General features: G+C 41.9%; 1 protein-coding gene across 2 annotated transcripts in view; it reads left to right on the top strand.

Annotated features, from left to right (window-relative positions):
• Positions 1-27,208, top strand: part of RNF144A (ring finger protein 144A) — a 171,029-nt gene that overhangs the window by 119,392 nt on the left and 24,429 nt on the right. For both annotated transcript variants that reach the window (XM_016187760.2, XM_060187028.1), the window contains exons 6-7: positions 5,589-5,796; positions 15,654-15,801. In XM_016187760.2, the coding sequence (XP_016043246.1) occupies positions 5,589-5,796; positions 15,654-15,801 (356 nt within the window). The remainder of the gene's footprint in view (positions 1-5,588; positions 5,797-15,653; positions 15,802-27,208) is intronic.

The raw sequence follows: 27,208 nt of genomic DNA, 5'->3' as shown, positions 1-27,208 counted from the left end.
AATATAGTCAAGGAAACTGCACTGGAAGAAAATATATACTCTGTTTTTTGTTTGTTTGTTTTGTTTTACATTTTTAACCATAAACAAACAACTCTGGCTATTTTAAGTTGGAAGTACTATCTGTCTTCAGCATTAGAATGTCTCATTTGTTTTAGCAGCTGGGCTCTTAATTTAAATGTCCTCATTCCTCCAGCCATGGTCATTGTTAAGTAGGAAGTACATATGAATACTGTGGAACTTTTTCTCTTGCTTGCTTACTTTTTTAAATGTTATTTTATTTAGTTGTTTTTTTTTTTAATTCCACCAGGATTAATGTTGAGCCTCAGTGCCTGCCTGATGAATCAGCCACTCCCAGTTATTTCCTCCCACCCCCCCTTCTTTTATTTGATAGGGCAGAGAGAAAGTTAGAAGGGAGGGGAAAATAGAGAGGAAGAGAGATACCTGTAGCACTCCTTCACCACTTGTGATGCTTCCCCCCTGCAAATGGAAAGTGGGGCTTGAACCTGGGTTCTTCTTGCACATGGTTAACATGTCTGTTCCATCAGGTGAGCTACCATGCCAGCCCCAGGACTCTTTTCTTTCTGTCCAACTGGCTAGCTCCCAAGATCTAAAGTGGGGATTTTTTTAGGGAGATATCAAGCACTGTATCAAACCTGTGCACCCATTTGACCACTAACCCTATCATCTCTGCACACTCTCCTAAGTCCACTACCAAACCTGAGGCAGGCCCATGGTTTTCTGGGTTCTTTTGCCTCTGACAACCTGATCCAAATGCGTATTGAGGTCAAATCTGCTGTTTGGTTGTTTGCTTAAAGGACAGGAAAGGAAAGCTCAAAGAGAACGAATCACTGGCCAGGCTTATTGATTATAATCTGTCCTGACCAGAGCCAAGAACTCCCACAATACACCCTATAGCCAACCTGGTTGTAGCCAGTGCAGTGAGAGCCAGCCCCAGCACACAGATCACTGGGTGTGTATACTTCTCCAAGGAAAACCATACTTAAAAAAAAGAAAAGCAACTTTTATAGAACTCCATGAGCATTTACATAATAAAGGTTATTAGAGATCTGCTTCATTAATCTACTATTTATGTATGTTTAACAGATGGGAGATAAGATTGGTTTTGTTTAATATTCAGACAAATGCACTGCTTGCCTTGTTTCAAAATATAGTGTATGCACTTGTGTCAGTATAAAATACTAGATAAATCACAATGCAGCACAGGATGCATTGTGTATCAGATATAACTATTAGCTCCATATGTGATGAATTGATAGTCAAAGGTGTTTAGGCAGATAGACATTCTGCAAAGAAAGACCCTCTGATGTTGTCAACTAGGGATTTTCTTATTGATCGCTTCCAGTACTGTGGACCGGCTAGTAGGATTTGGCAGTGGGGAAGATGAAGTAGAATATTAATAGAAGCCTGAGTGAAAACCTGGGACTGTGGTCACAGTTTGATGTGCTCTGCCAGCACAAGCAGGATATTTGCAGTTGGTAAATTGGAACGGTTTTTATTTGCCCTGTATATCTCTGCTAAGGAATCTCTCCCCCATGGGGACAGGTGGTGCCATGTCACAACACCACCGGAACAAAAGTCACAAAATGTATTCAATTAAGTTGTTTCCATGGAAACCTTAAATATGTCTCCTTGGTCCTGTATGTGACAATGCAATCAGACCATTTATGATTAAACCGGAGAGGTTACATTTGTGCAAGAATGACCGGGAGGTGGCATAGATCCAGAACATATGAGGAAACCAGGCAGGCTCGGCCAAGGCAGTTCTTTCCTCATGTCACAAGCTCCTCAGAACAAAGGAAGGGGTGGGAAAGCAGTGGGAACCAGAAGGATCTAAATCAGGCAGCATTGGCATTTAGGAGCTCAGATGACTGGGCACTAATCACAGTGTCACTGGGGAAAGAAAAAAAAAGCAAAACTGGAGATGCCTCTTGCTAGCAGCATACAACCTGCAAGCCTTCCTTAGGTGCTATATATGTAAGGGACCCTTTATAATCTAGTCAGGGCAAAAACTGGACTCACAGCTCACACTGGAACTGGAGACGGGATTATTGTATAGAAAAAAGGCACAATAGATGAATCAGATTAGGGCAGGGAGAGAGGACAGCCAGGTAAACTTCACAGCTTCTGATTCCTAAAGAGAACAAGCTCTCTAGGAGTGACCTTTGGTGTTTCCTTCTTTCTAGACTTCTGAGAACAACCAATGACCAGGTTGTGTGTCTCTCTTCTTCTTCAGTTTGCCTTACTCCACAGCTCAGGTCCCAGGTTGCCTCTCCACACGTTTAATCTGGTGGTAACTCTTGCATTTTCCAGTGGGTGGTAGCACACCTGGTTGAATTCACGTTACTAAGCACAAGGACCCAGATTCAGATCCCTGAGCCCCACCTGCAGGGGAAAGCTTCATGAGCAGTAAAGCAGTAATGCAGGTGTCACCTTTTCTCTCTCCTTCTCTGTCTCACCTTTGCCTTCTTGATTTCTCTTGGTCTCTATCCACTAAAATAAAAATACATGTATAAATAAATATTTAACCATCAACTACTGACAGGCACTAAGTTGACTTAACTCTACTAGGAGTATCACATGTTAAGAAACTGTTGGAAGCATCATAAAAATCTTACACTAGGGTAATGAAGATCAACTAAGAATTGGTATATTTTCCCCCTAAACTGCTGTGTCACTTCATCTGGTTGGTCAAGTGTTTCTAATTCTTTGCCAGGTCTCATGGTGTTGTGCACTAACTCAGGGATGGATGGATGGATGGATGGATGGATGGATGGATGGATGGATGGAATGAATGAATAAAAAAAAAGAAAAGGAAAAAGAGAAGAACCTGTGAAATTACTCACTTGGATGGTACCATACTTTGCTGTGTGCTCTGTTCACATTTGAGCCTAGCTCCCACTTATTGAAGGGAGCTTTGTTGTGGTGTCTCTTTCACTCTTGTTTTCTGATTTTGCCTCTCAAAAAAAAAAAAAAAAGTCACGCAGTGGTGGCATGGAACCCTCAAGCACAGGGGGGTCCTCAGTTCAATTCCCAGTACACTATGTGCCATAAAGATGCTTTAGAAAGAAAAAGAGGAAGGTAGTTACTCTAGATTAGGATTCAACCAGTCTTGGCCAGTAGACCAGATCTGCCCAGGCTGTGTTATAAATAAAGTTTTATTGGAACAATTGTTTAGAGCTCAAATATGGCTGCTTTAATGCTAGGACAAGACATAGTCCATAGCCATAAAAGACTAAAATATTATCTGTCTCTTTAGAGAAAAAGCTTACCAGTTTTGGATTAGGTAAATTATTTTCTTTCTTTTTTTTTTTTGCCCCCAGGGCTATCATTGGGGCTCCATGGGGTGCCTGCACTAGGAATGCCCTGCTTCTCCTGACCTTTTTTTTTCCTCCTCTTCATTGTATTGGATAAGAGAGAGAGAAATTGAAGGGAGGGGCAATAGAGAGAAAGACACCTGCAAACCTGCTTTGCCACTTATGAAGTGACATTCTCCCCCCTCCCCCCCCAGGTGGTGGGAAGCCAAGAGCTCTAACTTGGATCCTTGTGTATCTCTCTCCTGCTTCCCCTCCTCTCCCCCCCTCTCTCCCCCCTCCTTCCCCCTCTTCTTTCCCAGTTCTCCTCCACCCCTTCTCCCCCCACCCCATCTTTCTTTTGGCTCCAAGGTTGTTGCTGGGGCTCAGTGCTAGCACTATGAATCCTGGCAACCATATTATTTATTTATTTATTTATTTATTTATTTATTTATTTATTTCACTTTATTGGTTAGGACAGAGATGAATTGAGAGAGGAGGGGGAAATAGGGAGAGAAAATGAGAGACACCTGCATATCTACTCCACCACTTGTGAAGAGTTCCCCCTGCAGGTGGGGAGCGGGGGCTGGAACCCTGATCCTTGTGGGGGTCCTTGCTTAATACTATCTTTGTGTGGGTCCTTGCTTAGTACTATGTGTGCTTAACTGGGTGGTCCAGCACTTGGACCCCAGTAGCTTGTTTTCAAGGCTATGTCTGATACAAGGTCCCTAGGACTGAGTCTGACATATTCAATTAATTGGGAAACATGTGTAGACACACACATGTCCTATAGCAGCCTGTTTGGGGGAGACCTAGGCCCACCTACAGCTCATGTTCAACCTCACTGTTTGTGATGCTGGTCAGCTGAACCCACTCTGGGCTGTTGGTAATTCACATGGCCTAGCAGCATGCAAGTACCATTAATTGTCTTTTGAATTTTTCCAGCAAATTTTACTTATCTCAGATTACTTCCCAAGGGCAACCCTACTGTAAAACTTAGAAATCAGTGACCTACTTGAAGGCCTTTGAAAATAGCTCATAATCCTTTGACCTTTTTGGCAGAGTGTCCACATTCTGTGGTTTCCTGTCAGGTTCTCCCTCCCACTGTCCCCTCATTGAGAATTCTTTTTCATTCTGGTCAGAGGGTAAATGAATCAAATAACCAAGCACATGAGGAAGGGCCACTCGGGACTGGTTATTTCAAGAAAAGGCATTTTTGAACAAGGATGTGAAGGAATGGAAGCATCAGGGTATCCTGCTTTTAAAATAAACTTCCTGACTGATTTCATTGAGTTAAATTTCTGCTTCTTAGTCACTTGGGCTCCACTTTGAATGGAAAGCCTGGGTGTTGAAGTGTTAGTTTCACACAGTAGTTGGTGACTTTGATTTTAGTTTCAGGAGGGAGATAGTCTTAAGCCAATGAGCCATGTGATGAGAATTTGGCTATTTCCCTTTCTACTTTCTTTCTCTTCTCTTCCCCTCCCATCCACCCTCCCTTACGGCCTCCCTCCTCTTTATTGCCATGGACAGGACAAGATTTCACCACTCTATTCTTTTTTTTTTCCCCAGATAGATAGAAAGGTAGTGGGGAAGAGGGAAAGATATTGCAACATCAAAGCTTCCTCCAGTGTGGGGGAAGCCAGTTTGGAATTTGAACTGTGTTTATAACAAAGCAGGTACACTAGTCAGATAAACTATCTTGCTGGCCACATTTTTTTAATCAGGAAAAGAAAAAAAAATGCATTAAGTGTGTGATAGAGGAGAGAGAGAGAGAGAAAGAGAGAGAGAGAGAGAGAGACCTTCTCACATGGAATGCCAGAAACCTAACTCAGAACATTTATCCTGCAAGTCTTGTGTTCTGCTACTTCAGACTATCCATCCCTCTTTATGTCCTTCAGCAGACATTTTCCAAGTATCTGCTGTGTGCCTGACCACAAAAGCGGTGTGTGAGGGCATTCAGGGAAACTCTGATGGGCTGCCAGGATGGTGCCCAGCATGTGGTACCCTCTAGGGCAAGCAGGAGTATGTTTTGTAGGAAGGGCATTCCAGTTGATGGCAGGATCATCCCCCCAAACTAAGGTATTTGGAGATCTACTGTCTTCCAATTTGAGTGGGATAGGAAGCAGACCATCATTTGAGAGGAGGAGACCCCAGTTTGTGATGAGCAGTCAGGAAGTGATAACTGTGTGAAGCAGTGCATGGAGGTGATGCCTCTGTCCCCAGCCATGTGAGGCCCTGTGTCTGCTGAGTTTCATTTGTTTTCTCTCCTTGTGCTAGAGGTGCTCTTGGACCCCTGTCGGACTTGGTGCCCAGCATCTGCCTGCCAGGCTGTGTGCCAGTTGCAAGAATTAGGACCGCAGACCCCTCAGCTGGTGCAATGCAAAGCCTGTGACATGGAATTCTGCTCCAACTGCAAAGCCAGCTGGCATCCTGGCCAAGGATGCCCAGAGACCATGCCCATCACCTTCCTTCCTGGGGAGACAAGGTATCCTTCGTGTGTAGTCACCCCTGAAGGCATGGGTTGAGGGTGGCAGAATGTAAGCTTCTCCCTAAATTTGATACCCAGGAGGACATAGCTACTTGGACTGAAATCAGTCTCTTCCTCTTACATTCCAGTCACTCCTGGGTTTGATTATTGTTCACTATTTATGTTTGAGAATTTCTGTTGTGTCAGATCCTGATAATACAAAGATACATGAGCATCAAAATCCATCCATCCAGAAAAAAACCCATATAGCTGTTTATTACTATGAAGAGTTTAATCTGCGAGGCTTAGAGTTTTTCACATCTCCACTGTGTTAAGGAAATTTCAAATAGGAGGGTAGAAACACTAAGTAGATGAGCAGTGTTTATAAATATTTTTAAAAAGTCAAGAGAGAGGAAAGAGAAAGGAGGAGGGAAGGGAGGGAGGAAGGGAGAGAGGGAAAGGGAGAGAGATAAAAAAAGAAAGGGAAGGGGAGGGAAGGAAAGGGAAGGAAAGGGAAGGGGGAGTTAGGCAGTAGAGCAGCGGGTTAAGTGCATGTGGTGCAAAGTGCAGGGACCTGCATAAGAATCCCGGTTCGAGCCCCCGGCTTCCCACCTGCAGGGGAATCACTTCACAGGTGGTGAAGGAGGTCTGCAGGTGTCTATCTTTCTCTCCCCCTCTCTGTTTTCCCCTCCTCTCTCCATTTCTCTTTGTCCTATCCAACAAAGCCAGCATCAATAACAACAACAGTGATAACTACAACAATTAAAAAAAGGGCAACAAAAGGGAATAAATATTTTTTTCTTTTATTTAAGAAAGGATTAATTAATAAAACCATAGGGTAGGAGGGGTACAACTCCACACAATTCCCACCACCCAATCTCCATATCCCACCCCCTCCCCTGATAGCTTTCCCATTCTCTATCCCTCTGGGAGCATGGACCCAGGGTCATTGTGGGTTGTAGAAGGTGGAAGGTCTGGCTTCTGTAATTGCTTCCCAGCTGAACATGGACGTTGACTGGTTGGTCCATACTCCCAGTCTGCCTCTCTCTTTCCCTAGTAGGGTGTGTCTCTGGGGAAGCGAAGCTCTAGGACACATTGGTGGGGTCTTCAGTCCAGGGAAGCCTGGCAGGCATCCTGATGACATCTGGAACCTGGTGACTGAAAAGAGAGTTAACATACAAAGCCAAACAAATTGTTGACCAATCATGGACCCAAAACTTGGAATAGTGTAGAGGAAGTGTTAGGGGGCTACTCACTGCATACTCTAGTGTACTTCTGCTTTCAGGTATATATTTTGCAGTAGTTTATGGATACATGTGAACATATGCTCTCTCTCACAGAACCTGGTATATATCTAGGTTTTGGGACTTTGTTAGAAAGTGAACCACCTGGGATGGAATTAGAGTATACTATGAAAGGAAAGGTCTCACCCGAGTAATGAAGCTGAAGGGTTGTCATTCCACACATGAAGTCTCTGGACACAGTCTGAAGTGAAGCATGTTGAGGTGGCAGTCATTGTGTTGATTAGGTTGTGATCGGCAGATGCAGTATTATTTGATATGAATTGGGAGAGGCATACGGGAAAGTGGGCCCTATCCAAGGGTTCCAGGACTGGGGTAAGTAGAGGCTCTATAGTGGAGATGTGAGGTTCCTGCTGTCTTAGGATTCCAAAAGACAATCGATAGTTAATGTTATCATCACATTATTTGGTAATTGGGTTAACTTTGAAAAGTCCTTTTGTTAGGGTTTGCTGTATAGTACCCAGTATCATGTATATAGCTGTGCTATTGGTTGCTTCTGATCTACTTGGTCTAGGCTTTTGAGAGAGTCTGCATATCAATTACACAGCCTATATATTAAAAAGATTCAGTCTGTGTTTTAAAAACTTCGAGACATACAATTAATTTTCCCCCTCTCATATTAATTAACTAGTGATTTATATGACTACATTTTACTAGGAGTGTACATAAACACCATTCCCACCACCAAAAGACTGTGACCCATCCCTCCCAACCACTCCCACCCCGCATTGGCCCAGGAAGCTGCATGTCTACCCCTCACCTCAGGGTTTTTACTTTCGTGCCCTACTTACAATCTGGTCAGGTCCTGCTTTTAGTTTCCCTTTCAGATCTTCTTACTCAACTTCTGTTGATGAGTGGGATCATCCCATACTCATCTTTATCTTTCTGACTTAGCTCACTTAACATAATTCCTTCTAGCTCTGTCCAAGATGGGTCAGAGAAGGTGGGTTCATTGTTCTTGATAGCTGCATAGTATTCCATTGTGTATATATACCACAGCTTTCTCAGCCACTCATCTGTTGTTGGGCACCTGGGTTGCTTCCAGGTTTTAGCTATTATGAATTGTGCTGCTATGAACAAAGGAGTACACACCTCTTTTTGGTTGGGTTTTATGGAGTCCTTGGGGTATAACCCCAGGAGAGGAATTACTGCATCATATGGAAGGTCCATGTCTAGCCTTCTGAGAGTTTTCAGACTGCTCTCCACAGAGGCTGGACCAATTTACATTCCCACCAGCAATGTAAAAGGGTTCCTCTGTCCCCACAACCTCTCCAGCATTTGTTGCTGCTGTCCTCTTTGATGTATGCCATTCTTACAGGAGTGAGGTGGTATCTTAGTGTTGTCTTAATTTGCATTTCTCTGACAATCAGTGACCTAGAGCAGTTTTTCATATGTTTGTTAGCCTTTTGGATCTCCTCTGAGGTGAATGTTTTGTTCATATCCTCTACCCATTTTTGAATGGGGTCATTTGCTTTTTTGGTGCTAAGTTTGCTGAGCACTTTGTATATTTTGGTGATTAAATTCTTGTCTGATATATGGCATGTGAAGATCTTCTCCCATTCTGTGAGTGGTCTCTTTGTTTAATAGTTTCTTTGGATGTGCAGAAGCTTTTCAATTTGATGTAGTCCCATTGGTTTGTTTCTGCTTTAGTCTTCCTTGCAATTGGGTTTGATTCATCAAAGATGTCCTTGAGGTGTAGGTGGGAAACTGTTTTACCAAGGTTTTCCTCTAAGTATTTGATTATTTCTGGTCTGACATCTAGGTCTTTGATCCATTTGGAGTTGATTTTTGTTTCTGGTGAGATAACGTGGTTCAATTTCATTCTTCTGCATGTTACAACCCAGTTTTCCCAGCACCATTTATTGAAGAGAGCCTCCTTCTTCCATTTAATCCTTTATGCCTCCTTATCAAAGATTAGATGTCCATAGTTGTGGGGACTTATATCTGGGCTTTCAATTCTGTTCCACTGGTCTGTGTGCCTATTTTTGTTCTAGTACCATGCTGTTTTGATGATGATGGCTTTATAATATAGTTTAAGGTCTGGGAGTGTGATGCCTCCATTTCTGTTTCTTTTCCTCAAGATGGTTTTGGGAATTCTAGGTGTTTTCAAGGAATAAATATTTTTTTAAAAAAGGAAAGGAAGGGAAAGGAAAGGAAAAGAAATGGAAGAAGGAAGCACAGAAAAGGAGTGAAAGAGGAAGAAGGGAGATAGAAAGAAAGACATGAATGTTGAATGCCTGAGGCCATGTAAGTTGTTTCTCCTAAAGAGCAAATTGTTAGGATCTAGTGGATCCTGTGTCCTTGCTTTCCTGTGTCTGGATCTCCGGGTGGACACTGCCACATTATTCTATATACCTTGAAGTTTAGTGAGTGGAGCCATATGAAATTGATAACATTCAGCTCTTTATGTTCTCAAAGCTACAATGATAAGCAGTTCAACCAGACAGTGTTGACTGTGTACCTACAAGCCAGGAAATACGACATCCTCCCACATATTTATGATGATGTTGTATTTCCTGGCTTGTAGGTACAACACTCACCAACTATTCCCCCACCATTACTTTCTTCTCTCTCCACAGTCTTTATTCCCCACTCACTGCCTTTGGAACTGCATAGAGACCATCTTTGCATCCTCAGGACATGGGATGCTTAGGTTTTATTTCCTGTTTGTACATTGGTATCTGGAATATCCTTCTGTCCCCTGTCCCTTCCTCAAGCCATGGTTTATGACTCCATCCTTTTCTGTTACCCATAGAGATTGATTTTATAAAAACAAACAAAACAAATCAAAACAACAACAACAAAAAACCAGTCAAACTGTGGTTTTTTTTCTTTCTTTTTTTTAATTTGTTTATAAAATGGAAACACTGATGAGACCATAGGATAAGAGGGGTACAATTCCCACCACCAGAGCTCTGTATCTCCTCCCCTCCCTTGATAGCTTTCCTATCCTTTAACCCTCTGGAAGTATGGATTTTAGGTCACTGTGGGATGCAGAAGAAGGGGGAAGGTCTGGCTTCTGTAATTGCTTGTCCCTGCTGAACATGGCCATTGATAAGTCGACCCATACTCCCAGCCTGTCTCTCTCTTTCCCTAGTAGGGCAGGGCTCTGAGGGAGCGGAGCTCCAGGAGACATTGGTCAGGTCATCTGTCCAGGGAAGTCCGGTTGACATCATGGTAGCATCTGGAACCTGGTGGCTGAAAAAGAGTTAACATATGAAGTCGAACAAATTGTTGATTAATCGTGAACCTAAAGGCTGATATATTGCAGATGAAGATTTGGGGTCTTCATCTTCAAAATAGCTCGTAGGTTTATTTTAGGTATATTCCTATAGGAATATACCTAGGGCCCATGACTTTATTAGTTTTTGCCTGAGCCTGATGTCTGATATGCAGGTGGACCCAGGCTATTGTCTGGGGAGATGATGTCATGGCTGGAAAAAGGGCTAGAAAGCTGGATGAGGGAAGGGAGTAGATCCCAAATATGGAAAAAGTGTATAAATATTGTTGACTGTAACCCCCATCGAATTGGTCTGGGGCTTATCTATTTGTGAGGCTCATTCTTCCATTAGGCTGAGCTCCTGATGTCACAGTCTATGTGTATTTGGAATTTGTTGCATTGATCTTGCCATATAGTTGTGCTCAAACAGGAGAATGAATCACTTAATTTAACATAATGCTTTATAGCTTGACAAGAGAAGGACATACTTCCCATGTGGAAACAGTACATGGAGAACCCTTCATACACATCCCTGCCCCCAAGAAAACTAAGAATGAGAAAGAGTTAGTGTCCACTCCTGGCTGGAACAGAAGGAGGAAAACTACTATGACTTTCTTTAGCATAAACATCCCCTTATTACTTTGGGACAATGGTGACTGTTGGAACCTGAGAACTCAGTATTCCTTCACTTTCATGTTCTAGTGTCATTTAAGTATTACACAGGGTGACTATCATTTTACAGTGTATGAATATGTGGGTCATCATGTTGTAGAACTTAAAAGGAACCACACCCCAAAATTATTATTATTTACCCATCACTCCCAAAAATTATTTTATAGGCAATTTAAATAAAAATGTATAGTCCTAATTTTAGAAATTTAAAGATGAAAAAGATTTCACATCTCTGAATTTCTGGCTGTTCTTACCACATGGAACCTATGTTCTCACTTGCTAGCAGCTGGAATTGAGTAGTGGTCAATTCTCCCAAAGGAGTTTGTGCTGATTTCACTGTGTCATTGTCCTCACTACTTCCAATTGTCTCCCTGATCCTGAAGTTTTTAACAGTTGTACTGTATAACCAAGAGCTCATCCAAACTATTTTCATATAGAATAGTATTTTTTTCTTTAAGTAAAATGGTCTCTTAACCCACTTCCCCATCTGTCGGGCTCTCGTGGGGGGGCCTATCTTGGGTATAGAGTCTATGGCATGACCATTCCATTGGCCACCTGAGAAGAGTGCCAGCAAGAATATGACCTGAGGCATCAGAAGCGAGTATGGTGGGATACCTTTGCGACCCACAGCAAGAGACCAGACCAAGTATCACCCCAGGAGACTCTGGCGGTAAATAGTCTGTTTATTGAGCAGCAGAGCAGAGTTTGTAAAGGGTGTTGGGGGAAGCAGTTTGTTTATACCTAAAACGGTTAAGGCACCAGGAGGTTAAGAAAAGGTTGAGAGTTTTTTTTCTAGTTAACTGCTGGGCGGGTGGTCTAGTGGTTTGGGGGATGAGGAAGTGAGATTATCAGCAGGCACATGGAGAGAGAGAGTGAGAGGGAGGGGAGGTCTTTGCGTGGGCAGGGGGAATTGAATTATATGTAGTCAGAAGAACGGGAGGCAGGGAAGAGGTGAGGGGGCTTCTAGTAGCTGAGAAGCGGACTAACCTGTTTGAGAACAGGGAAGTGAACCTTTGTGCTTAGAGAATGTGGGGCCCTTGTGGGGCAAGGGAGACTGATAGGGAGACAGAATCCTGGAGGCCAACCCCCCCCTCCCAGCTCGACCCCAGGTGGGGGAATCTGATGGAGTGGCTGTACCACCAGGCACCTATTTCATAGGAGGTCTGCACCATGCTCAACCTCAGCCTCACAGTTCCCCACACCCATCTGTCACCTGCCCATCTTGACTCATCTGTATCACATGGCTGACCCTAGAGGCATTAGAACCTGAAACTGTCAAAGTTTCCACTTTCCTTCATAAATATGAATTTGTAGGAAGAATGGTTTTTTACTAATAATTTAAATTATTCAGATAGCAAAAAAAGTTTAAAAAACATAATCCATATCATATATACATCGAACAAAAAAAATGGCACAGTATACCAGGCTTGACTTATTTTAATATCTCCATTTGGAAAAGGCCTGCTCTCCTTGTCAGTAGTGTTTCCCTTGTTTGTGGCAGTGCCTTCAAAATTAGCCTACAAGTCACACAAGAAAATTGCTTTCATTTCTTTGAGGTCACACCTGGTTTTCACACCAAAGCACAAATATCAGAACTGATAGCTGACTTTAATAACTGTATGTGATGCTTCCTGACTTCTGGCTCTTTGAAGAAATTAAAATCATTCTGGGGAAGGAGATCATGACTAACATTTGTGCAGAGTGGACCTTGTGCCTGTTAGAGGCACTTCCACCTGTCATCTGTTGGCCCCTTGTGACAACACTGGCTCATTCTAAATCACATTCTGTGTGGCCAGGTTGCTCTGTAGTTTGCTTATATATTGGAGGAGACTTTGAGCTCAAGAAGTTCCATTATCTTCCAGTGATAGTGTTAAAACTATTGCCATCTATTGAGTTCATACTCTAATCTTTTGATCTTTATAATACACCTCAGAGAGGAATGCACTCAGCTTCATTTCTGTTGCCAAGGACACCCAGTTACACAACTTGCACAACTAGGGATTGTCATTCTGTGACTGCTTCTCTGAAAGGAGGCCAAAGTTCACTTCCACCATGTTAAGGCCACTTTCTGCTGGTAAACAACATAGAAGTGCTTTTTTTTAAAAAAAAAAATTTATTTATTCCCCCTTTTGTTGCCCTTATTGTTTTGTTGTTGTAGTTATTATTGTGGTCATTGTTGTTGGATAGGACAGAGAGAAATGGAAAAAGGAGGGGAAGACAGAGAGGGAGAGAGAAAGATAGACACCTTCAGACCTGCTTTCACCGCCTGTGAAGCAACTCCCCTGCAGGTGGGGAGCCAGGGACTTGAACCCGGATCCTTATGCTGGTCCTTGTGCATTGCACCAGGCACACTTAACCCACTGTGCTACCGCCCTACTCCCCATAGAATTGCATTTAACTGGAGCACATGCCTCGTGCATGGGGACCATGAATTTGGGCAAGCCCTATGAATTTCATCATATGGAAACTTCAGTAATAAGCATCAGAAAATGCATGCATGATGAAGTGAGATGATATCCATTCTCCTATTTACTGTGATGCTTGTAGAAGATCCTTCAGACAGAATGCACTCAAAATGCTAGAATTTGTTCAATTTTAGAAAATGGGTACTCTGGAAATGCATTACATTCTGAAATGGCTGCTCACCCCCATGGGGAATAATGCAGGTGTCTATCTTTCTCTCCCCCTCTCTGTCTTCCCCTCCTCTCTCCATTTCTCTCTGTCCTATCCAACAACGATGACATCAACAATAACAACAACAGTAACGGCAACAATAAAACAACAAGGGCAACAAAAGGGAATAAATAAATAAATATTAAAAAAAAAGGAAACACTGACAAAAATCATAGGATAAAAGGGGTACAATGCTACACAATTCCCACCACTAGAACTCCATATCCTATCCCCTCCCTTGATAGCTTTCCTATCCTTTAACCCTCTGGAAGTATGGATCCCAGGTCATTGTGGGATGCAGAAGAATGTGGAAGGTCTGGCTTCTATAATTGGTTCCCCGCTGAACATGGGCATTGACAGATTGATCCATACTCCCAGACTGCCTCTCTCTTTCCCTAGTGGGGTGGGGTTCTGGGGAATCAGAGCTCCGGGTCACATCGGTGGGGCTGTCTGTCCAGGGAAGTCTGGTTGGCATCATGCTAGCATCTTGAACCTGGTGGCTGAAAGGAGAGTTCTTATACTTCCCTCACTCATACACAAGCTATCCTTATCAAAGCAAGGACTGCTAAAGCTGAATAAGGGCAAGAGACTGGCATAATTTAATGATGACTCTTTAGTCACTATCAGGCCAGCCCATCAGCTGGGGCCCTGTTTGGGGAGTCCTGAGATTCCCAAATAGACATGAAGGGCCTAGACCTCGAATAAATTCCTCTCTTCATTGTTACCCACATCTCCATCAGGAACAATAAAACAGACCCCTTTGTGGGCCCCCATAGGACCTTGCCCTCAACTTGGATCAACAAAGGTAGAGAATGTTCCATCCTCTGAAGGGAGGCTGAACAACATACTTTATGCTACACCTGAGGAAGATGGGTCCTGATATTGGGGCAGCTTGGAATGTTCCTACTGTTGACCACAGAATGTGATCCAGATCTACAGTGATTCTGAGAACACATAGGCTCCTAAGCTGAATATGGGCCCCAGATCACATCAAATCGATGGGGTTTACAGTCAACAATATTTATACACCTTTCCCCATATTTGGGAGCTACTCTCTTCCCTGATCCAGCTTTCTGGTCCTTTTTCTCGCCATGACATCATCTCCCCAGACAATAACTAAGATCCATCTGCATATCAAATTTCAGGTTCAGGTGGAAACAACAAAAACAAAAAGCTAGTATAGCCACAGGCCCTTTGGAATATAACTAAAATATGCCTATTAGCTATCTACAGAACGGAGATCTCCCCAACTCTGCATATGCACTACTTCAGCCTTTAGATTCATGATTAGTCAGCAACTTGTTTGGCTTTATATGTTAACTCTCTTTTCAGCCACCAGGTTCAAGATTATTATTATCCATTAGTAATACAACAAAAGGTTCTACACTACACGCGCGCGCACACACACACACACACACACACACACACACACACATTGATATTCTGGTGCACTATTTTCATGCCCACCTTCATGAGACTTACGCTTAGAGAACTATTGATACAGTTGTGTAGGAAATTGGCACTTGACTTCAGATTGAAAACATAGCTTGCTAAACACTGTAAATCAGGCTAGAATCATCAGAAAAACAGTTATGTAAAGACCAGCCAGCTATCTCTTACTAAGGGATTAGTGTGTGCTTAACTGTTCCTAACATTTTTTTTTTTTCTGATAGTAGCAGAGTGCATAAAAAATAGCCCTTTAGAAGGAGATAAGTACATGAATCAGGGCATAGATTGATTTTAATTCTGCCTCACAGGTAGGCATTTTGCTGTATTCCCTTATACTTGTCTAGCTTTATCTAAACTGAGTTGTGTGTCCCTATCTCTCTTATCTCCCTTAACTCAAAATGACTGATTCATAGTATTTGGTGATCCCCTTTGGGAGATTTGGGTTTCTTCTGGTTTGTTTTATCCTATTTGATAATAAGTGTCTTGAGTAACTTAGGGTTAAATCCATGTGGTGAGCATTACTGCTTCCTCTGAACACCCTGGTGGAATCTCTCCCACAGCTCTGCCTTCAAGCTGGAGGAGGATGACGCGCCCATCAAGCGCTGCCCCCAGTGCAGGGTCTACATAGAGCGAGACGAGGGCTGTGCACAGATGATGTGCAAGAGTTGCAAGCACGCCTTCTGTTGGTACTGCCTGGAGTCTCTAGACGTGAGTATATCCTTGAACTTCAAGTGATACCTTTGACTTTGAGGTTCAGATTGATTCAGATTGCAGAAACTGAGCAAAGCTCTCCTTAGAGGCGTAAAGAACATTTCTATAAGACAGAAGGAACATTATTAGGGTTTTTTTCCCCCTTGTGCTCATGAAAATATTAATTTGGGGCCAGGCAGTGTCACTCTTGGTTCAGCATGCATATTACCATGAACATGGGCCCAGGTTAAAGCCATCAGCCCCCCACTTGCAGAGGGGAAACTTCACAAATGGTGAAGAAGGGCTGCAGGTGTCTCTCTTTCTGTCTCCCCTCCCACTCTCAATTTCTCTGTGCTACCAAATAAATGGTAAAAAATAGCAGCTGGGAGCAGTGGATTTGTATACAGTTGCTGAATCCCGGCATAACTCTCATGGCAGAAAAAAGAAAAAAAAAAAGGAGGAGGAGAGAGAGAGGAAGAAAAGAGAGGAAGAGGGGCCTGGTGGTGTCATGCATGGTACAGTGCACATGTTACAATGCTCAAGGACTTGAGTTTGAGTCCTCAGTCCCCACCTGCAGGGGGAAAACTTTGTTAGTGGTAAAACAGTGTTTTAGGTGTCTCTCCCTTTCTTCTACCCCCTTCCTCTCATTTTCTGGCTGACTCTATCTGATAAATAGAGATAATACAAAAAATTAAAAATGCTACTTAAAAAAAGAAAAGGGAAGAGAGAAAGGAAGAAAGAAAGGGAGAAAGAGAGAAAGGAAGAAAGAAAAGGAGAAAGAAAGAAAGAAAGAAAGAAAGAAAGAAAGAAAGAAAGAAAGAAAGAAAGAAGGGTAAGTATTAATTTATTAAGTGCAATGGTATCAGAAGATGGTAATTTGTGCAGGACTTCTGTTGAGGGAAAGATCAGCTCAGGCTTGAGATTTAACTAGGAATTAGAGGGATGGACTGTTCGTTAGAATCTTGGATGTCTGTTTATGTGGGGATAGCTTACCTGGGAATAATATACTAAGGGTGACCTGAAACAGCAGGACTCTGTTTTTTGTTTTGATGACAGAAAATCTGAGACCACCATGTCAATAGGTTGGATTTTGGTGAAAGTCCTCTTCCTGGCTCACAGTTACTGTCTTCTCCCAATGTCCTCATGTAGTGGAGAAAGGAAGTTCTGATATCTCTTCCTTTTCAAATCAAGCCACTAATCCTATTTTAGGAGTCCCACCCTCATAACCTTATCTGAACTTTCCAAAGATCCTAATATTACACTGGGGGCTAGGGTTTCAGTATGTGTGTGTTGGTAATATATGCATTCAATCTACAAGTTCCATTACTAAGAATAGTGTCATTGAATCAGGTAGCTGCGAGGCATGTAGAGCATGGGACCAGTTGCTTCACTGTGATACTCCAGTCATCTGCTAGCCAAGAAAACAATCTCTGTTACCTGAGAATTTTTCTAGTCTGATAATATTGCCACCTCTTAAGCCGCCTGCATTGACTGTTTTGTAAGTGCTAAGCGCCAGTTTGTCACGTTGTATATCCCTGACCAGTTCGCTAGCTGCCCCAGTGGGAGAACCTGGCCATTTCTGGAGCTTCCTCATGTAAATGAATGACATTGTTGGTTAGCTTTTTACTCTGTTCTTTCCCATTTGGGGGGGGGGGGGCATCTTGCTGAAATGGTAAGATTATGGCTTTCATTTTAGAAGAATTTAATTACCACATGTGCCTTCTAAACTATCATTAAGATAGCAGAACTAATTATACATTAGAGTAATTGAACTCAAAGCACATTAAATCATAAAAGGACGTATGTGTACATTTAGATGTGTATGTATATATATATATATACATACATATATATACATATATATGTATGTATATATATATACATATATATATATATATATATATATATATATATTCATCCTGTATACATAATCAAGGGTGATTATGTATAGCTCATCCCAAAGTACTACTTCCATTGTCATTTAATTAAGATAAGGGAGTAGGGTCATGCTGACATTACTAGGAGTGCATCTGTCAGTAGACTGCCCTGGTTTCCTTCACTGTCTGGAGTCGAAACCAAAGGAGTATCTCAGCACCATCCAGCTCGGCACTTGATGTCTCAGAGGGCCAGTTCAAACTAGAAGGGGTAGGAGGAGTGGATCAAGCACAGGGACTTGGTGGGAGAGTTCTAAGGATACAAAGGAGAGCCCAGAGCTTGCTTACCATGTCAAAGTTCCAGATTCAGTCTCCAACACCAAAAGGGAGGTGCTATGGCACTCCAGGAAACTCTGATTCTGTTGTTCCCCACTCCCTCCATCTCTTTATTTGAGAGAAAAAGCAACCAGAAGTGCTAAGTGCCTAGAGGAGGAGGAGGAGGAGGAAGAGAAGGAGAAGGAGAAGATGAGAGTCTGTGTAAGATAGAATATTAGGTAAGTCACAGGTGTGCAGTTTAAAGACCATGTTGAGCAATGCTAGGTTGATGACTTTGGGGACTGTTCCTTTGAAAAGCCATTTGTTCTTTCATTATTATTATTGATCTTTATTTATTTGATAGAGATAGCCAGAAACCGAGAGGAAAGGAGGTGCTAGACAGGAGACACCTGCAGCACTGCTTCACCACTTGGAAAGCTTTCCCCCTGCAGGTGAGGACCAGGGGCTCGAACTTGGGTCCTTGCACATTGTAACATGTGCACTGAGCCAGTTGCGCCAACTGGCTCCTTGTTCTTTTCAAACTATAAACTTTACAGAGGAACATGTGTGACTGGACAAATCTCAACTAATTGGTATCACCACTCCCCAGGCTTCATTTTCTTGTCCTAGGCAGTTTGGCAAGATTAATTTTCTTTAACTTAAGTCCAACCTTGTGTGGTGCAGAGGCAGATCTTTAGCAGAAGGTTGAATTGGAAGACTCTGGAGTTCTTTATAGCCCTTAAAAGTCTGATAACAAGTATGTATTTTTTTGCATATTACATTTAACTCTTTGGATAATTGATGATTATGAGCTATATTATTGTTGCCCTTTTTATCGTTGTAGTTGTTATTGATGTTGTCATTGTTAGATAGGACAGAGAAATGGAGAGAGGAGAGGAAGATAGCGGGAGAGAAAGACACCTGCAGACCTGCTTCACTGCCTGTGAAGGGGACCCGCTGCAGGTGAGGAGCCGGGGGCTCGAACCAGGATCCTTACACTGATCCTTGCGCTTTTTGCCAAGTGCACTTAACTCAATGAGTTAGATTATTTTAATCTTTAACTAACAATCCCCCAGTCTTTGCAACTTCTCCTTAAGCAGAAAGGCAGAGATGTGCTATTTTCATTTCACATTAGAACATCTCTTTGAATATTTGGGGCAGGGACATTATTGAAAATAGATTGGTAGAAAATCCGATTTCTAGAGTCATCCTAGAATCTACTACTCCCTCCCATGATACTCTAAGCAAGGTACGAGGAAAGGTGGACAGGACTTGATGCCTGTGTTCTTTTTTTTTTTAAATTTTTTATTTAAGAAAGGATTAGTGAACAAAAGCATAAGGTAGGAGGGGTACAACTCCACACAATTCCTAACACCCAATTCCCATAACCCACCCCCTCCCATGGTAGCTTTCCCATTCTCTATCCCTCTGGGAGCATGGACCCAGGGTCGTTGAGGGTTGCAGAAGGTAGAAGGTCTGGCTTCTGTAATTGCTTCCCCGCTGAACATGGGCGTTGACTGGTCGGTCCATACCCCCAGTCTGCCTCTCTCTTTCCCTAGTAGGGTGTGACTCTGGGGAAGCTGAGCTCCAGGACACATTGGTGGGGTCTTCAATCCAGGGAAGCCTAGCCAGCATCCTGGTGGCATCTGGAACCTGGTGATTGAAAAGAGAGTTAACATATGAAGCCAAACAATTTGTTGAGCAATCATGGATCCCAAGCTTGGAATAGTGGAGAGGAAGTGTTAGGGAGGTACTCACTGCAAACTCTAGTGTAGTCCTGCTTTCAGGTATATATTTTGCAGTAGTTTATGGATACGTGTGCACATAAGCTCTCTCTCACAGAAACTGGTGTATATCTAGGTTATGGGACTTTGTTAGAGTGTGAACTACCTGAGATGAAATTAGAGTGTACTATTAAAGGAAAGGTCTCACCCGAGTAATGAAGCTGAAGGGTTGTCATTCCACACGTGAAGTCTCTGGATACATTCTGAGGTAAAGCATGTTGAGGTAGCAATCGTTGCTTTGGTTAGGTTGTGATCGGCAGATGCAATGTTATTTGGTTTGGATTGGGAGATGCATACGGGAAAGTGGGCCCTATCCAAGGGTTCCAGGACTGGGGGAAGTAGGAGCTCTATAGTGAAGATGTGAGGTTCCTGCTGTCTTAGGGTTCAAAAAGACAATCAATAGTTAATATTATCATCACATTATTTGTTAATTGGGTTAACTTTGAAAAGTCCCTTTGTTATGGTTTGCTGGACAGTACCCAGTATCTTGTATATAGCTGTGCTATTGGAAGCTTCTAATCTACTTGGTCTAGGCTTTTGAGAGAGTCCGCATATCAAATACATAGCCTATATATTAAAAAGATTCAGTTTGTCTTTTGAGAAACTTTGAGACATAGAATTGATTTCCCCCTCTCATATTAATTAGCTCCTGATTTATATGTCTACATTTTGCTAGGAGTGTACATAAACACCATTCCCACCACCAAAGGACTGTGACCCATCCCTCCCGCCCACTCCCACCCCCCACTGGCCCAGGAAGCTACATGCCTACCCCTCACCACTGGGTTTTTACTTTGGTGCCCTACTTACAATTTGATCAGGTCCTGCTTTTAGTTTCCCTTTCAGATCTTCTTCCTCAACTTCTGTTCATGAGTGGGATCATCCCATACTCATCTTTATCTTTCTGACTTAGTTCACTTAACATAATTCCTTCTAGCTCTGTCCAAGATGGGTCAGAGAAGGTGGGTTCATTGTTCTTGATAGCTGCATAGTATTCCATTGTGTATATATACCACAGCTTTCTCAGCCACTCATCTGGTGTTGGGCACCTGGGTTGCTTCCAGGTTTTAGCTATTATGAATTGTGCTGCTATGAACATAGGAGTACACACCTCTTTTTGGTTGGGTGTTATGGAGTCCTTGGGGTATAACCCCAGGAGAGGAATTATTGGGTCATATGTAAGGTCCATGTCTAGCCTTCTGAGAGTTTTCCAGACTGCTCTCCACAGAGGCTGGACCAATTTACATTCCCACCAGCAATGTAAAAGGGTTCCTCTGTCCCCACATCCTCTCCAGCATTTGTTGTTGCTGTCCTTTTTGATGTATGCCATTCTTACAGGAGTGAGGTGGTATCTTAGTGTTGTCTTGATTTGCATTTCTCTGATAATCAGTGACCTAGAGCAGTTTTTCATATGTTTGTTAGCCTTTTGGATCTCCTCTGTGGTGAATGTTTTGTTCATTTCCTCTGCCCATTTTGGGATGGGGTCATTTGCTTTTTTGGTGCTAAGTTTGCTGAGCTCTTTATATATTTTGGTGATTAGTTTCTTGTCTGATGTCTGGCATGTGAAGATCTTCTCCCATTCTGTGAGGGGTCTCTCTGTTTGTTTAATAGTTTCTTTGGATGTGCAGAAGCTTTTCAATTTGATGTAGTCCCATTGGTTTGTTTCTGCTTTGGTCTTCCTTGCAATTGGGTTTGATTCATCAAAGATGTCCTTGAGGTGTAGGTGGGAAACTGTTTTACCAATGTTTTCCTCTAAGTATTTGATTGTTTCTGGTCTGACATCTAGGTCTTTGATCCATTTGGAGTTGATTTTTGTTTCTGGTGAGATAAAGTGGTTCAATTTTATTCTTCTGTATGTTTCAACCCAGTTTTCCCAGCACCATTTATTAAAGAGAGCCTCCTTTTTCCATTTAATCCTTTGGGCCCCCTTATCAAAGATTAGATGCCCATAGGTGTTGGGATTTACTTCTGGGCTTTCAATTCTGTTCCACTAGTCTGTATACCTATTTTTGTTCCCGTACCATGCTGTTTTGATGATGATGGCTTTATAATATAGTTTAAGGTCTGGGAGTGTGATGCCTCCATTTCTGTTTCTTTTCCTTAAGATGGTTTTGGCAATTCTAGGTGTTTTCAGGTTCCAGATAAATGATTGTAGTGTTTGTTCTATTCTCTTAAAGAAGCCTGGTGGAACTTTGATGGGTATTGCATTAAATTTGTATATGGCTCTGTGGAGAATATTCATTTTGATGATATTTATTCTTCCAATCCATAAGCATGGGATATCTTTCCATTTCTTGGTATCAGTTTCTATCTCCTTGAGTAGCGACTCATAGTTTTCAGTATACAAGTCTTTCACTTCTTTGGTCAACTTTATTCCTAGGTATTTGATTGATTTTGCTGAAACAGTAAATGGGAGTGATTTCTGGATGTCTTCTTCTTCAGATTTAGTGTTTGCATAAAGAAATGCCACTGATTTTTGTACATTGATTTTGTAGCCTGATACCTTGCTATATTGCCTAACAACTTCCAGTAGTTTTCTACTGGATTCTTTAGGTCTTTCTATGTATACTATCATATCATCTGCAAATAGTGAGAGCTTGACTTCTTCCCTTCCAATCTGTATCCCTTTGATTTCTTTCTCTTGCCTGATTGCTATGGCAAGAACTTCCAATACTATGTTGAAGAGTAACGGTGACAGTGGACAGCCCTGTCTAGTCCCCGATCTGAGGGGGAATGCTTTCAGCTTCTGTCCATTGAGTATGATGTTGGCTGTAGGTTTGCTATATATAGACTCCACTATCTTGAGGAATTTCCCATCTATTCCCATTTTCTGTAGAGTTTTGAGCATGAATGGGTGTTGGATTTTGTCAAAGGCTTTCTCTGCATCTATTGAGATAATCATGTGGTTTTTGGCTTTGCTTTTATTGATGTGATGAATGACATTGATTGATTTACGGATGTTGAACCAGCCTTGCATTCCTGGGATGAATCCCACTTGGTCATGATGAACAATCTTTTTGATGTGTTGCTGTATCCGGTTGGCCAAGATCTTGTTTAATATTTTGGCATCTATGCTCATCAGAGATATTGGTCTGTAGTTTTCCTTTTTTGTTCTGTCCCTATCAGCTTTTGGTATCAGGGTGATGTTGGCTTCATAAAAGGTGGAAGGGAGTATTCCTGTTTCTTCAATCTTATGGAATAGCTTAAGAAGTATGGGTATTAACTGTTTCCTGAAAGTTTTGTAGAATTCATTTGTGAAGCCATCTGGTCCAGGACTTTTGTTGTTGGGGTGATTCTTAATAACGGTTTCAATTTCTTTGTCTGTGATTGGTGCATTTAGATTTTGTAGTTCTTCTTGGTTCAGTTTTGGAAGTGCATAGGTTTCTAGGAATTGTTCCATTTCTTCCAGATTCTCTAGCTTGGTGGCATATAGTTCTTTATAGAAGTTTCGCAGAATTCTCTGGATTTCTGTGGTGTCAGTTGTGATATCTCCTGCATCGTTTACAATTCTATTAATTTGAGTCTTCTCTCTTTTTTGTTTGGTGAGTCTGGCTAGGGGTTTGTCAATTTTGTTTAATCTTTCAAAGAACCAACATTTGGCTTCATTGATCTTTTGTATGGTTCTTTTATTTTCGATGTTGTTTACTTCTGCTCTAACTTTAGTGATTTCTGTCCTTCTGGTTGCTTTAGGGTTCCTTTGTTCCTCTTCCTCTAAGTCCTTGAGGTGTGTAGTAAGGTCGTTCATTTGGGCTTCTTCTTGGTGTTTAATATGTGATTGTATAGCTATAAGTTTCCCTCTCAGTACTGCTTTCGCTGTGTCCCAAATATTTGGATAGGTTGTGTCTTCATTTTCATTAGTTTCCAGGAACATTTGAATTTCCTGTTTGAGTGAGTCTCTGACCCAGTGGTTTTTAAGGAGCATGTTGTTTAATTTCCAAATTCTATGTCTTTTAATAATTTTCCATTTGTTGTTAAAAGTTAGTTTTACTCCACTGTGGTCTGAGAAGATACTTGGGATGATTTCAATGCTCTTGAATTTATTGATGCTGTCTTTGTGGCCTAACATGTGGTCTATCCTTGAGTATGTGTTGTGTGGATTTGAAAAGAAGGTGTATTCCAGTTTTTTGGGGTGGAGGAGTCTGAAAATGTCCAAGAGGTCTAGTCTGTCAATCTCTTCATTCAATTCTCTTGTATCTTTCTTGGTTCTCTGCTTTGTTGATCTGTCTAAGTGTGAGAGTGGGGTATTGAAGTCTCCCACTATTATTGTATTACTATTGATGTATTTTTGAAATTCTTTCAATAGGTGTTTAATGTATTTAGATGGTCCCTCGTTGGGTGCATAGATGTTAATAATTGTTAAGTCTTCTTGGCTGATTGATCCTCTAATCATTATGTAATGTCCTTTCCTATCTTTTATTACTTTATTTAATTTAAAATCTATCGTGTCTGAGATGATAATGGCTGTTCCTGCCCTTTTTTGTGGACCGTTAGCCTGTATGATAGTTTTCCATCCTTTCACTTTAAGTCTGTGTTTATCTTGTTGTGACAGATGGGATTCTTGCAAGCAGCATATGGTTGGGTTATGTTTTCTGATCCATCCCCCCCACCCTGTGCCTTTTGATGGGTGAATTTAAGCCATTGACATTTATTGATATTATGGATTTAATGTATTGTAGTGCCATTGTTCTAAAAAACGATTTGTTTACTCTGATATATTACAAGTATTATAGTGATGTTCTTGTTTATAAGAGGTCTTTTAGTACCTCTTTCAGGGCCGGCTTGGTGATAGTTGCCTCCTTTAACTGTTGTTTGTCTAAGAAGGTTTTGATTCCTCCATCTAGCTTGAATGAAAGTCTAGCAGGATATATTATCCTTGGTTGAAACCCTTTTTCATTCAGGGCTCGATAGATATCTTGCCACTCCCTTCTGGCTTTTAGAGTTTGAGTTGAGAAATCTGCAGAAAGTCTTATGGGTTTTCCCTGTATGTGACTTTTTGTTTCTCTCTTGCAGCCTTTAGGATCCTTTCTTTATCCTTACTTCTTCTCATTGTGACTATGATGTGTCTTGGTGTTTTCAGGTCTGGGTTGATTCTGTTTGGTACTCTCTGGGCCTCTTGCACCTTGATATCCTTTCTGTTATTCAGGTCTGGGAAATTTTCTTGTATTATTTCCTCTAGAATGTTTGCTTCCCCTTCCTCTCTTTCTTCCTCTGGCAGGCCAATTATACGAATGTTACTTCTTTTGAGATCATCCCATATGTCTCTGTTGTTGTTTTCAGTGTCTCTCATTCTCTTTTTAAGCTCTTTCACCTCTTTCTTAGTTTTCTCTAACTCATCCTCTGTCTGACTAATTCTGTTTTCTGCTTCTGTTAGTCTGCTTTCCCTTGCCTCAGCTTCTTTCTTCATTACAGCTATTTCAGCTTTCAGTTCTCTAATTGTTTCAAGATAATCAGTATTTTCCTTGGGGGTCTCAACTGTTGTTTCCCTAATACTGCCATTCCTTTCCTCCAATGTTGTTTTCATTTCTGTGATTAATAAGTTTATTATTGCTTGCATACTTTTCTTATCTATGGTTACTTCTGACTGATTTGTGGTTTCTTCTGGGCTCTTGTCTTCATTCATTGGAGTAGCAGTTTTATTTGTTTTTAATCTACCCATTTTTTTTTATTTATGTGTCTCTCTCTCTTTTTTTTTTTAATGCTCTGTTGTTCCTCAGTTGTTGTGATTTGAGCACAAGTAACACTGTACTAAATACCTTTATGACGATTGCACTCACCAACCTCCGGAATTACAGTAGCAACTGAAGTAAGTATTGAAGGAGTTTAATCGTTACCAGTTAGCCAAAAAATTTCTCCAGTCCGTGAAAAAATAGTAACCAAATCCCAGTGAAGAAAGAGAAAAGAAAGAGAGGATAGCAAGAATAGACAGTTATGCAAATCTACTATCCAGTGTATATTCTAGGGGTAACAAGAGTGTAAAGGGAACTAGAGCAGATATACACACATAGAGAGTCCACTCTGGGTCAGATTTCTTCCCCAAAGTAATTCACAAATTCAGAAAGTCAAAGAAGAAAGAAGTGTATGACAAGATAAAAAATAAAAATAAAAAAAAAAGAGATAGAGAGAGATAAGAGAGAGAAAAGGGAGAAGATAAGAAGAAGGGTTGTAATTAAAGAGCAGTGCGAGGAACTTCCCAAATGTGTATCAGTGAGTTTAAAAAAAAAACAAAAAAAAAACCCTGTTTGGTGGTATGGGGTATCCTGCTAGTAGCTGGTCCCAGGCACTGCTTATGGGGGGGGGGTTGGGGGCGACGGGAAGGATGTATGCTTGAAAATTAAAAGGAAGAAAAAAGAATTTTTTTCCCCTATTCTAATTCTTAATCCAAATTAAGTTATAGACACATCCTTGGTATGACCGCTATGGCCCCTTATTGGCTGGCCTGCTAAAGGCAGAAAATCCTATTGTTTACATGAGATGTGTCCGGAGCTCCAAGGCTAGCCGCTTCTCAGTCCGCCATCTTCCGGGAAACCCCTCCCTCCAGACTTTTTTAAAGGATTTCTCAAAAATGAAAACTAGCTCCAAATCCTTTGATCCAATGAGAGCTATACTCAAGAAGTCTTTGGATCTGTTCTCAGGGCCGCGGTGGACCCTGCAGACTCCCAAGAGAAAGCCCCCGAGCTAAAGTGCTCTCTCTGGTTCCTCTGCCCGCCGCGCTCTGCAACTGGCGGAGGAGCCGCCTTCCTGGGCGGGCGGAGGACAATGCCCGGCGCACTCGCCTTGCCTGGCGCCCTGGGAATTCTGGAGCCCCGCTAGTCCGTGTCACCTTTACTCTAATTCTTAACCCAAATTAAATTGTACTCACTTTTTGGTGTCATCCCTTATTAACTGGCCTGCTAAAGGCAGAAAATCCTACCGTTGCCGACGATGCGGTCAGAGCGGTTGCTGTCAGCGACTTCTCAGTCCGCCATCTTCCTCTCCCCCCCCCGCCTGTGTTCTTTAAAGATGACGCTGTTGATGCAATGTCTTCATCACTGAAGAGATCTGTTTGACTCCAGATTCCATGTCCATGTCCAGATTCCATGTGTATGAAGGCCTGAATCCTGGACAGACTTTGCTCAGTAGTTTCCTCAAAGTCCTCATCCTTGTCGCCAAGACCCTCTTGATTGCCTTGGTAAATGTAGATTTTGTGAGAAATGACCTTGCGGTCATAGTTTAGAGAAAGCTTATACTGAAGATAAATGAATCTACTATTGGGTAATCAGTTAAGAACAGTTGCACTGGGGTCGGGCATCAGAGACTAGAACCCCCAGCATCCCTAAAAGAGAGAGGAGAACATTCCACTCCTCTTCTCCCAGGAGAATGTGTTTATTTTTATTAACTACAGTATAAACTCTCATACATGTTCACATCAAGAAGTTGCAAGTTATTTAGAATAAGCCACTCTGATCATGTTTC

This window comes from Erinaceus europaeus, chromosome 3 (assembly GCF_950295315.1).
Source record: "Erinaceus europaeus chromosome 3, mEriEur2.1, whole genome shotgun sequence".
NCBI lineage: Eukaryota > Metazoa > Chordata > Mammalia > Eulipotyphla > Erinaceidae > Erinaceus > Erinaceus europaeus.
The sequence above is the reverse complement of the archived record's forward strand: the minus strand, read 5'-3'. Positions and strand labels throughout refer to the sequence as shown.